General features: G+C 37.9%; 1 protein-coding gene across 1 annotated transcript in view; it reads left to right on the plus strand.

Moving 5' to 3' along the window:
- Nucleotides 1-13,679, plus strand: part of LOC139734758 (uncharacterized) — a 35,543-nt gene that overhangs the window by 3,965 nt on the left and 17,899 nt on the right. Inside the window, exons 4-6 of the mRNA XM_071645553.1 lie at nucleotides 141-240; nucleotides 2,737-2,812; nucleotides 11,400-11,512. Of these exons, the coding sequence (XP_071501654.1) occupies nucleotides 141-240; nucleotides 2,737-2,812; nucleotides 11,400-11,512 (289 nt within the window). The remainder of the gene's footprint in view (nucleotides 1-140; nucleotides 241-2,736; nucleotides 2,813-11,399; nucleotides 11,513-13,679) is intronic.

Here is a 13,679-nt window from a genome sequence, read left to right on the forward strand (position 1 = left end):
TATTACTATAATCTCATCATCATCTTTAACATCAGCATTATCATTATGTTGTTGTCATTACTAACATAGCTTTTGGTTATTTGCATTTTTCATGATTATAATGTTTATATGTTTCATTGATTATCCACTGAACTTTGCAGGGGAACATTCATTGAATTCAGGAATGGCATGTTGAACATATGCCCCATCGGTAGGAGCTGCAGCTATGCAGAGAGAGAAGTCTTTGCGGAATATGACAAGGTACGTCTCAGAATAACTTTATGTGAATATGACAAGGTACATCTCACCATGATAAACAATCTTGGATGTATAGGAGAAACCTTCCTGGGAGTTTGCACAGATTTAGACTTGCACCGATAATGTCTGTGGCTAATGCAATTGCAAAAACATATGTCTGCCACTGTTTTCAAAGCAAGGGAAAGTACCACTATGCTTTTTGCCATGATTCCCACCACCCTCCCCCCCCCCCCCCCCCCAAAAAAAAGGAAGTTAATTTATTGAATTTTAAATGAATAAACTGTGCTGTCAGACTTTTTTGAAATATATCAGTCACATCATAAATGCATTCCTTACACTTTTGATTGGCACATTGCCATTTTCTGCCATTCATGTCTTTTGAGACAATGGGATGTGATTGAATGCATTGAAATTTGCAAGTCATTTATTGAGGAGTTGTACTATGGAGACTGCTAGAAGGGACTAAATAAAACAGGTTGAATGCACTGGTTTTCAGCCAATGAAGCACACTTTATACCTGCAATGTTCGTTATGCCCTCCCTCTTCCCATATCCTACCCCCAACAGTGGTGATACAACATTTGCTTAAACACTGTGACAGTTGTTCTGGTCTTATTTTCTCCGTTGACTAAGGGTTATGGTTAGGGTTGTGAAAGGGTTTTAGGCTTAGTTTGATGTGAGGATTAGGATTATGTTTGTGGGTAGAATTTATGTTTGGCTTTGCGTGCAGATATTTCATGGGAGCAGTTGTGGGAGGAACAAATGCCATGGAACCCGTAACAGTATAGAGAGAAACACCAAAAGCTGAACACTAAACACTGAGATAAGACATTTGGCAAACCTTAAATGCCACAGACTAATTTAATCTACCTCTAAATTGACTTTATGTGCCAGGATGCACTATTGTGTGACTGTAACCACATAGTGCCAATAATTCTTCCATTACAGTAAGTTAGGCAAAGGATGTGCCAGCATTGTTACTTGTACGTCACAGAAATATTTGGACATGAACTTGACATTCAGAGATAATGCACCAATTTCCCACCTTACTTGGTGCATGCATTATATGCTGATAATTAAATTAAACTAAGCTTATTTGTCACTGAGAGAACAACATTCTGATATTTAGCAAGTGAGACAATTTAAATAAGAAATAAGAAAATCCAGAGAAGAAAACACAATTCAGTGTTTATGAAACCTAATTCCTTTTTCCTGGCATGGATAGACAAAATAAAATCTTTAAAAATCTTAAATCTTCCTTAAAAAGAAAGTAAGTAAGCACTGTTCCTTGATTTTGACGACACGGTAGTAAGGCCTTTGTCATGATAGAGTGACTGTCCAAATGAAAGGTCGGACATGGAATCATTCATACCATACTTCACAGATATCAATACATGGGTCTTCATATGACACCACAACTTGTTCACACATGAAATATCACAAGCAGACTACAGCTTATAAAATGCACAATGTATGTAATTACTTATTCAATATAGTTCTGTCAATATTAAATAAAATTCTCCCAATGAATTCAAAGTATGGATTTGTTGCACAAATTTGAAGAAATAGCATATTTCATCAATCTCCATCCAAAGAAAACAAACAAATTATTGCTGTCAGTGGGGGACTCAAGGAGCTTTTGGGTTGCACTATTTGTTCTATCAGTCACTCTATCGTCATTCTGGACTGTTCATACCCTCAAGATCCATCTTTCATCTGAAGAGGGAATATGAATTATTAGTTTGCTTTCTGGTATGTCTGTGCATGTGATGTTTTCATGTTTGTGATAATTAATGAATTTTGGAACAATCACTCAAATATTCACTCACATTTCAAAGAGGTGTTGTAAGAGATCTATAAAGTGTAATCCATATGGATCACTGAATTGGCTAGGTACCATAATTTATGTAACTATCACGGTTCCTTTGATCCATATCAAATTTGTTCTATTCCTATGCTTGATGGAGTGAGAGCAGCATGTGGCATAAAGTATAGGATGATACACAGCTGTTACCACTGGGATAGCATTACCACAGATGTGCAAACAAGGGGAAATGGTCACTGGATCTAATTAGTGACTTGATATGCCTGGTATGGATACATCAAACGTGTCAATCAAAATGTGGAGGACATAACATCATGAGAGTCTTGTTTTCTTCTTCTTCTTCTTCTTCTTCTTCTTCTTCTTCTTCTTCTTTTTCTCCTTCTTCTCCTTCTTCTCCTTCTCCTTCTCCTCCTCCTCCTCCTCCTTCTCCTTCTCCTCCTCCTCCTTCTCCTTTTTTTTTTATAGTGCAGTCTGTGCAGCCTGTGTTGTGCAAACTTTTAAACTTTGATAGCATGTTGCATTGAAAATTCAATTCAAATGTATCAAATCCAAGGTTGGTGTAAAGAGATTTTTCTTTCTATCTTTCTTTTTATTTTGTTTATTTGAATCCATTTGCAGTGTGATGACAAAGTCATTTCATGGTGTCACTGATTTTTCAAACTGTGGTTTTCTCAGGCTCATGGCATCAGGACCACGATGGTGCAGGCATTACGAGAGGAGTTCACAAAGGACGGCCTGGTATTCTCAATAGGTGAGATGATCGTAGCTTAACCCGTTCAGGAGGAGTCCCAAGTATAGTCGGGCAGGTGTCTATCGGAAATGCGTGTTGTAGCAAAATCAGTCCTTCCTCAACGGGTTAAAGGTTTTATGACATACAAATAATGCATGCTGATTTGTGTTGATTCATGACACCCTCAACATCACTTTTGTAGTAAAATGAATATCTAGAAACATTCCATATGTTTTAAAATAATTTTTCTTCTATTTTTCTTCAGATTATTTGGATACACCCACAAAAAAAAAAAAAAAAACAAGATTCTGGTTGTGACCTCATCTGTCAATCATTGCTAAAGTACTAATTATGATTAACAAAAGACATTGGAATACATCCTTTCTGATACCGAGCATAATTCGCATGTTCCCTCGCCAAATCTTTTGTTAGTCGCATTAATATCACAGAAACATGCAACTTATGCTGAGTCGAGGGGAAGGTGCATTCCAATGTATTTTGTTAAACATATTAGTACTTTAGCAATGATTAGCAGATGAGGCCACAACCAGAATCTTGATTTGGAAGGGTGTTTTTGTGGGTGTATCCAAGTAATCTGAAGAAAAAAAAAAGAAAAATTATTTTAAGATATATGGATTGTTTCCAGATATTCATTTCACTGCAAAAGTGATGTTGAGGGTATCATGAATCAACACAAATCAACATGCATTTGTTTGTCATAAAACCTTTAATTATGACTTTTAGAGATTTGAGAAAGAACAAAGGAGTTAGAATATTGTGAGTTTGGGTTGAAACTAAGCACTTCATCATGCCGGGTTAATGGTTGCTGGTCACTTTTCTTGCGCTGAAAGTATTATCCAAACAACCCTTCTGTGGTGTAATTAGGAATCTGTACTTTTTACACAATTGTTAATTCACCAAAGCAATCTTTACTTTACTCTACCTTAGTAACCTTTACTGCAGAGAAAATACAGTTCAGAGAAAAAAAAATAAATGGAGGGATTGAGATCAAAGTAACCGGTCATATATTCTTTTTGGTCGATTAGATGAAGGGGAGAAGAGACCCCTGCCTTCAAGGACAGCATGAACAGGTGGCTCAATGTATGCCCAAAAGTGACACACACATAGAGCTATATATTCATTTTATGAAATATAGTATTTCTTCCCTATGGCGTTCCCTGAAAATTCGTAGACAGTCCTATCTCAATACAGGGTCCACTGATGTGTGTCATCCATGTCATCACGTTATGATCATGCTATGATGTCTTTGACCTTCAAGTGATATTCACAGCCTCCTTGGGTGATGCAATGTGACTATTGCCGATGACGAGTTGTATTTCTCAATTGGGAGTACACCTGCGTACATTTTGTCAGTGGTAGGCTAGGCATCTGTGTACATCTATTGCATGCCCATGTTGTATCATCCTATAATCTAGGTGGAGGATGCAGCTGTTGTCTTTGCTGTCACACTGAATATCTGATGTGGCGAGACTATTGTCTTTGCTAAGCGATGCGTCTGATGCAGCGAGACTGTGAACATTGGAAGCATTCACACACATCCACTGTTTGTAGTCTCGCCACATCAGACGTTAAGTGTGACAGTAAAGACCATAGCTGCATCCTCCGTCTACATTGTAGGCTAATGTTGAATGTACTTACATAGCTTTCATGCTTTGTACTTGTATGCCTGGAGGGAGATGTTTTGATGGGTTGTTAACTTCACAAAGTTTTGTGACGAAAATGAAACCCCCACAAAGATATTTAGCAACTGCAGTAATTTTGTAATGTGTCTGGGATGGAATGTCTTGCTTCAAACTTAGACACCATGAAAAATGCATTGTTATGGTTTGTTGGCTTGTAATAATTGCTTGTCAGAGCTAATAACACTTATACGACATTCATATCAAGTTTGCCATTAGACTGTATGTATTGACGGGCTCCACACTTGACAAAGAATTTGTTTGTTAATGTGTTTCTACACACGCTTCAAATGCTTTGGAATTTTGTGAGCTTGAATGCAAAATTTGAAGAATAATGTGTCTTCTAAACCCATCAAATCATGCGTGGCCAGTCATGATCCAGAGATGGTTTCCATTTATGTTTTCTATTCTAGTTTTTCTTGACTTTGGGTACAATGCAATTGAATTATGAACCTTTTATTAACAACTTTGTATTCACGTTGTCATTGTACATACGCATACATACACACGCTCTACATGTTGTATGTACTCGTATAGAGGTGTACAATGTATGTGGAGTTGCGTGTTTGATTTAGAGGCCACACTGTTTGATGACAGCATGAATTTCAAATTTCAAGGGACAAAATTCCAGGTTACTGGAGGGATGATGATATGAGATTGAAGATGACTTATTTGATATTTATATTGACCATGATTGATAATCAGATATTATGGTCATAGGAAAAATTCCATGTATATTTGGTAAAAATTCAAAGAGAATATTTTCTTTCTTATTTCTCTCATCCATTGTGGCCTGCTATAGGGAAAACTCATTCTTAGCACAAATGCTGCCTCAATAAAATCTCTTTAAAGCCACAGCCTTGTTTTTGTTTTTGTTTTTTCTTACAAGGAGCTTCAATGCTCTTTGATTTTAACATCCCTGGGTAATGTGGGTAACAGAGACTCCAACTCTCCCGTTTTCGAAGGGAGATCTCCCGCCGAAAACCCGTTTTTGCAAAATCTCCCGTTCTCCCGTTGGAGATTTGATTTCTCCCGCCCTGGCTCTGTGTCTCCCGGTGGAAAGGATTTCTTTCTTATTGCTATCGTATGTTGAAAAAATAAGCCTTAGATAGCACCAGAGAACATCTAGAACCCTAGGAACTTCGCGTTTCGCACACATCAACTTGGAGTCTCCTGTTTGCTAGAGGTTTCAGGCGGGAGAATCTCCAGATCAGAAGGTGCTTGGAGTTGGAGTCTCTGGGGTAACTGCAAACTTACATTCACCTGTAAACATTGCATCAGACAAGACTCTGTGTGTGCACATGTGTGCACATGTGTATATGTGCGTGCATTGCAGGGGCATGTATTGTTGGGGCAAAGAATGTTTGATCTTTCATGCAAGTTCCCTGGATACAATGACACAACCTTTGGCCCTGTTTAGTCTGTGGACTTGCCTAGTCTCCAGACTGTAGTTGTATTTTTTGTGTGTGTGTGGTTTTATTGTTTGTGTTGTTTTACAAACACATCAAACTTGCGCTGTTTCATCAGCTAGCCATGATTATCTAAACATGCACTACTATATCCTGTAACATGGCTGATATACATGACTAACAGGGTGTTCAGACGCAAAGAATTTATATGAGAACGGTATAGCTATACCAAAATGGTATAGCTATACGATGAATTTATACGTCTGAATGCTGATTAACGAAATGACGTGTAGCGAAACGACGGTCAGAGCATCGTTTTGAACTAGAACTTGATAATGAATCAGCATTCCAACATGTCCATAATGCGTCTGAACGTATGACGACCATAGAATGGTATAACTGGGCAGGGCTTAATGGGAGTGCACATGAAATGTGACCCTACACCTGTCACTCGTGACCATAACAGTACGCGCAGTGAGAAACTGCACATCTATACGACGTTTTCCAGAACGGTCGGGATTAGTGTCTGGACGGTCTGTCGGCTATAGTCTGTACGATGATTATTTATATGTCGCTTCTTTATCAAGTTTTGGTATAAACTGGCTTGCGTCTGAACAGGGGGTTATACTGGCACATACCAAAAAAAATATCTATTTTTTTTTCAAACAGATATATATGCGCTTGATGCAGCACATTTCCTCATGAATCTAGCAATTGATTCTCATACCATTTTACCCATGCAATGAACACTGTAATAAAGATGATAATCATATCTTAGAGAATATTATATCTGCTGTTAACCACATTTACTCAGGATTTGAACAGTCATTATCTCATGAATAAAACTCATCACCCAGAATACCTATCATATGGAAAATTACTTTAACAACTTCCAACAAGATAATTTCTTATAACTAGACCAAAAAAAAAAAAAGAAGAAAGCTGAAACTGCAATGGCAGGTCTTTTATTCTCTTTTCATCAAAAAGCACTGCAGCATGCATGCTCTTATTATCATTTTATTAAAAGTATTGTAAAATGCAAAAAGATCAGTGTGATCAGGTAGCATATCAGCTTCTTTATAATGCAGACTTCCATTTCGCACAAATAACAAACTTGTCAGTAAATGTGTTTTATTCCAAATGACTAATTAGTTGTGTCAGCCTGCATGCAAACTCCAATCGTGTTCTTTATGAATGCATTTCTATCCAGTGTCTCGAGTATGCAGGGGATGTCTGAAGGTGTTTTGTAATCAAGCTTTCTTCAGTTCTGGGTGCATGCTTGATATCTTCATAGTTTGACCTCTGAAACACATTTTGAGGATGTGGAGTCTGTCTTGATCTCATGTGTAAGGTGCACACAGGTACTTGGGTATACTTGCACATGATTATAAAACAAACTCAAATGTCTCCAAAGTTGCATGTTTTACTGCCAGGCCTTGGAGATCGTAAACTCTTTGTGTGCTACCCCCTGTGTGCCACTTTATTCTGAGGCTGAAATGCATGAGTGCTTTTGGAAATAATTCCACTTTCCAATGCTACTGTAAAAGGAGGAATGTTTGCATGCATTTCAATTTCGTGAGAGCCAAGATTCGCGAAATTGAAATGCCCGCAAAAGTTCTTGTCTACACTATGGTACGTATAATGCATTGAATGTTAGAGGCAACTCATGAAAATTTCATGGCATAAAAAAGGCTGTCGGCTCCAATTCGTGAAAATTTCATGCCATGAAAATATCTTGTTTTGCAGTATGTAACAAGTTTGATACCACAGCATGTATGCTAGAAATGCAGTAGAGTGAAGTTATCATAGATACATTGCAACCCTTGCTTTGATGTTGATTTTCTGATGAAGCTATGGCTGTGATGCATTTAATGTACTGTGGCATACTGCTACATTGTATTTCTCAAGCTCTTAGTGAGTAGATGTGTGTTTGACCAAAATAAGCAAAGTTTGCCTGCTGTCAACTGAGTTGGGTGTACGAAGGTGGTACTCAAAGGCCCGAATTCACAAATTTGGTTTAAATCTAAACTGTGGTTTATGCAAATTTCTTCTGCATAAATATGATTGACAGATTGCGCACATGCCTACAGACGTCCAGTAACAAACGTGCGCGCATTCCAAAGGTATGCCTATTTCATGCTTTAGACCAAAGGTCTAAATTTGTACCATGGTTTTGGTTTAAACCAGGGTCCCATTTCTTAGACCTTTTATCAGTAACAACTGCCACATTTCTGTGACAAATTTGCTCTTAGCCAATCAGATGCAAGGATTTCAGTAGCTTGTAACAACTATCATAATTTGTTATTGATATGAGACAAGTTTTATGAAACGGGGCCAAGGTTTAAACCACCTTTGTGAATTCGGGCCAAAGAGTTGAACAGGTGTCTGAAATATCCTTTACAAGGGATCAGAGAGGAGACATCACTCTTTCTGTGTGCAAACACTTGGTACCTCCAGATGTGTTCAGAAACGTGCTTCAGAATTTGTGTGATCAGATGACAAGCAAGTTTTTTGTTTTGTGTGAAAGCTTTCATACGTGTGTGTGTGTGTGTGTGTGTGTGTGTGTGTGTGTGTGTGTGTGTTTGTGTATTTGTGTGTGAGGCAGAGAGAGAGAGAGGGAGAGGTGTTAATGTAGTACACCTGTTCTTGCTTGAAGGGACTATAGGCGTTTTCACATCAGCCCGATGTTTTGAAATAGCATGCTATTTTCTGACTTGGGAAATTAAAAAATATCTCGAGCTTGGATTTTTATCGGGCTGATGTGAAAACGTCTATTGGTTATAAGTATTTTGTGTGATTCATCTTCTACAACCCATTATTATTATTTTTTTTAGGTGGAATACAATGTCTGAGAACATGTCATTGCACTGGACTGTCAGTGGTGTTGAATGAAGTAATGACAACAATTTGGGGTTATGTGTTAGTTTATTTGTTTGTTTTGCTTGATTTTTAAGCTAAACTGTAACATCAATACCTCAAAGGAACTTAGTTAACAATCCCACAACCTTTAGAAGCTATTAAACTTCTGCTCAACCACAACTTCTTTGTAAGCTATTCAACAGCCAACATTATGAACCCTTGAAACATGTAACAAGAACTGCTAAAGTCAGGTGTGTCAGCATCAACATCAAATCGATGTTCTATTGTTTTATATCAAGATGGAGTTATTGTGTTTTGTGAAATTTCAGCATGAAATGAGTGTTCATAATGTATAAATATTTTGCCAGCAGGACTGACCGTAAACTACAATAACATGTACGACTGGCTTTATTGCGTGGGATACATTCTGGTGATGATTTATGATGCTTGGCTTAATGATGATAAACAATACCTGCAGGAACTACCGGTATAATAATGACATCGCATTTTGACTTCTTTTTCTTTCCCATACATACTACTTTGAAAATAATCACTAAATCCTTGAAAAAACTGCACCGTCATTCGCTCATTTCCTGTACCTGACAGTAAATAGTGAGTTATCTTTTCAATTGGCTCAAGAGTTGATCTGCCATGGTTAAAGAGTAGGTCTACATTGTACAATATGTGTATCACACACACTGAAAATGTTATTACCGGTACCACATAATTGTTTGAAATACCATTGACAGTAGACAGTGTTGATAGACATCATATATTGTGAAAGTTTTAATCGCAATCAGCAGATGATGAATATTTTGTTATAATGTAAACATGCTTAGAGTGAAATGTGCTTTGTCATAGCGGGGATGCTGTTTTATGCACACATTTAAATGTTTGGATAATATTTTATGCAGTGTGTTCACCGATGTAGTATGCCTTCACACACATGTTCTTTTTGATATGTACATATGTGTGTATCAATGAATGCATCTTTGAAAAGACACATTTTCATAGCATGTACAGTCTATGTTATCTGTCGCAAGGATTGCTGTGGTGTTGTTTATGATCAACATTCATGTGATACTGTAAAACGAGGAATGTTCACATGCATTTAATTTCACTAATTTTGCAAAATTAAAGGGCACATGAAAGTTCTTGTCTACACTATATGCATTAAGTGTTAGAGGCAACTTGCAGAAATTTCATGCCACAAAAAAGGCCGTCAGCTCCAATTTCCGAAAATTTCACGCCGCGAAAATACAGTGTTTTACAGTACCCATCTTTTAAAAAAAGATATCCACAGTTACCACAAAAGGAGGAGGATTTCGGCCACAAGATCCTTTTTTTTTTTTCATAAATCGTGCCTCAGCATGTCGCAACAGGATGTGTATGTGTGGCTTTGCCAGTTCATGTGGCTGTGGGTATTATTATGTTTTAGGTCTAAGTATGCAAGGCTGTTCAAGCACTTGTCCATACATACTACACGTAACTGTTTTCAAGTTGATTACAGTCACCTTGGCAAAGCTCAAAGCCTCTGTTTAGAAGTATGGTGCCTCAATTTCAGATTTGTTCAACTTTGCTAACTGAGCAGTGTGACAATGTTCAAATCCATGAGGGGGAAAAAAAAAACCTCATGCACTCCAGTGTGTCAGTGTTTTCAGAATAATAATTTCTGCCTCAGAGGTAAAGAGTAAGGGCATAATGTGGTATATTACAATTCTTAGAGACCAGGCATAGAATGATTTTGTTTTACCACTTCTGTCTATGGGAAATATTGAATATATGATAAATCTGGTTACACACATAGTATTTTCACTCTTTGATATCATTCAGCCAAACTGGAAACATTGTTAAACAGTGTCTTCAGGGGACTTGATTACAATGTGAATCTTTACTGTTCATATGCATGTTCAATGTATGTCATATCAGCATAACTTGTAAAGATTTTGGGGTCCCCTTATAAGATGGAAGCTTATCGATCAAGTTCAACAACTGAAAATGCTTATTTAATGCCTGGATGACAGTCATTTTCTGATAAACAGAAAAATGTGTAAAAAAATTGTAATGATGTAAAGCTGCATTTACACCATGATCCCAGCAATCATGGCAGCCTCGTTTCAGGCCACAGTGGAAAGAACGGGATGGATGTGAAACGATGGGGTGAGACGGGATTGTCAAACGTGGCCGGCCATGATTGCCGCTCTGATTTTTAAACTGTCAAAAAACTGTCCCGGTGCTAATGAGGAATTTCGTATGCCGTGATAAAACAGCATGAATGCAACAATGAATAGACCGTAACAAAACTTGGAAGCGGTCCGTAGTGGAACGCGACGGAAAATATTGATAGTCTAGCCTGACCAGACGCCATGAGAACAGCGTCTGATAGCTGTATATTCACAGGGGCGAGGACTGAATCAGAGAGGACTAGAAGGCGAAGGGGGGGAAACAGGAGAATGTCTCATCTACCCACGGTGCTCTGCATTTCGGGCAAATGGGGCTGCCGTGGCCACCGGGAACATGGTGTAAATGCAGCTTAACACAGTAAGCAAGGTTACATCAATATGTTTACCTTTGTGAGTACCCAGATTTCAGTGTGTGATTTGATTTGTTTCTTTCTTTCTTTCTTTTTCTGTCCCCAAGGTGGCCAAATTAGCATAGATGCCTTCCCCAAAGGATGGGACAAGACATACTGCCTCCAATTCTTAGAGAATGATTTTAAGGAAATCTACTTCTTTGGAGACAAAACATATGAGGTAAGACAAAATATACCACTGTCAGCTACACTTGCTTCTTTGAACTCATGTACATGTTTAACTGCAGGTGTAGATGTACTAGGTGTTACAAAAAAGCATTTCCCACTTTCGATCCTTAAATAGCTTGAAGACTGTATATCAGAGAACACTGTCATTGATATGAGCAATAGCTGAATAGTGTACAATTTAGTTGGAGGTGATTTAACTATGAAAGCTTGAATCGGTTTCATCAAATCCATGATTAATTTTAAAGTTAAGTTCCAGATTTTGGTCAAATTTGAACCCTCTGTACAAAACTGAACTTTATACAGGAAAGAATGATGTGTATGTCAGTGTGTACTTACAATGACCCAGAACAATAAGCAGAAATACCACGAATACCATCTTTTCAGAGCTCTGCTGACTAGGCTTCTGTTCTCTTGCTCCAAGCATGGAGGTACGTCCATGCTCCAAGGCACATTAATGCTTTATTAACCAGAAAAGCACTCTGAGAGCGCAGACCTCCGCCAAGCAGCTACTTCCCACCATGATCTTGCTCTTCCATAGAGATCAGTGATTTCCACCCACTGAAAAATCGCCCGATTTCCCAATATAGAAGCCTTTGTTACATCATAAACCCTCAGATGCGCGGCATGCCTCGCCCCACCAGAAACTAGAGCACGCACTTTAGTGCGCGCATGAAAACCTCAAAATGGGCAGCTTGAACTCCCAAGTTCATTGACCCTATCTTGCAAAATACCGAAAATCCTTCATAAACTCCATAAAAATTCTCGGATCACTATGAAAATTTAATCATCTGTTACTTGTGTCATTCTCAACCTTTCCTGCAAGTTTCATCCAAATCCGTGCACAACTTTTTGAGTTATTTTGCACACTGACAAACTAACTAACTAACTATTACACAAACCAACGGTAACGAAAACATAACCTCCCCCCTTGGCGGAGGTAATAATTCATGATGGATTGCCCTGGGCACTGCTAGTTTGAATTCATTGTAAAAGGTAAAATGCATGCTTTCATGTGCTTGCATACACTACATTTCAGGATGAATAAAGACTAGCAGTGATTGTGGAATTTCTCATGAATATGTAATAGAGCATTCAAACCCTGGCCATTGTTCAGGACCATTGTCTGGATGTTAAACCACACACTCCCATACACACCCAATGACCCCTGTGCAAAGTTACAAGTTTTGTACAGAGGGTTGAAATAGAGCAAAATCTGAATCCTGTCTTAAAAATAAATCTTGAATTTAATGAAATTGATTTATGCTTTCATTTTTAAATTACCTCCAACAAAATTGTGCACTCTTCAGCTATTGTTTATATCAATCCCAGTGTTATCTGATATACAGTTTTTAAAAGTGGGGAATGTTTTTTGTAACACCTAGTTCATATTGTATGTAACATAATCTCTTACAGAGAGGGGCAGTTAGCAGATGGTGCTATTAGCAGCATCATTCAGTTACGATTATTGAACTGGATTTTTTTCCCAGTCTGAAACACTGTATGTTTGGTGTTAAATATTTCATGTGAACCACATCAGCATATAGGTCAGGATGAAACCTCTATGATTCTGTGTTGTATATCCAGAGTTTAGTAAAAGCAGACATGTGAAATACCATTATGAGAATGTTGTGTCACATTTTGAAAAAGGGCAGTGAGGACGCTCAGTCAGTGGCGCATCTGCCTTCCAATCAAATGGATTTGGATTCAAGTCCCACTGAGTATACCATAATTCATTTTTTGAAGTCATACCATCCCCTCTAGTAAGAGACAAAAACACTCTGTCCCTCGAAAAGGACATAAAATGGCGGTTGTTAGAGTCATGACTCAAGCGCTTAAGAGATCGTATAGTTTTGGTTGAGACCTAATTTCAGGTTTTTAACATTTTTGGTGAGATAATGAGAAACCTCTTATGAAATATGAAAGAGCATGTAATTCCATGAGGAATTCAACGTTTATTTGATGAAAATTGGTTTTGAAATGGCTGAGATATCCAAAATAGAGCGATTCTAATAAAGTGTGGGACCCACATTTTGTTACGATCGCTTTGTTTTACTTTGTTTTTGGATATTTCAGTCATTCCAAACCCGATTTTCATCAAATAAACTTTGAATTCCTCTTAAAATAGTATGCTCTGTACTATTTCATAAGTGTTATCTTGG

Source organism: Diadema antillarum, unplaced genomic scaffold (assembly GCF_040938485.1).
Source record: "Diadema antillarum isolate AM-2024a unplaced genomic scaffold, OU_Dant_1.0 seq00000546_RagTag, whole genome shotgun sequence".
Taxonomy (NCBI): domain Eukaryota; kingdom Metazoa; phylum Echinodermata; class Echinoidea; order Diadematoida; family Diadematidae; genus Diadema; species Diadema antillarum.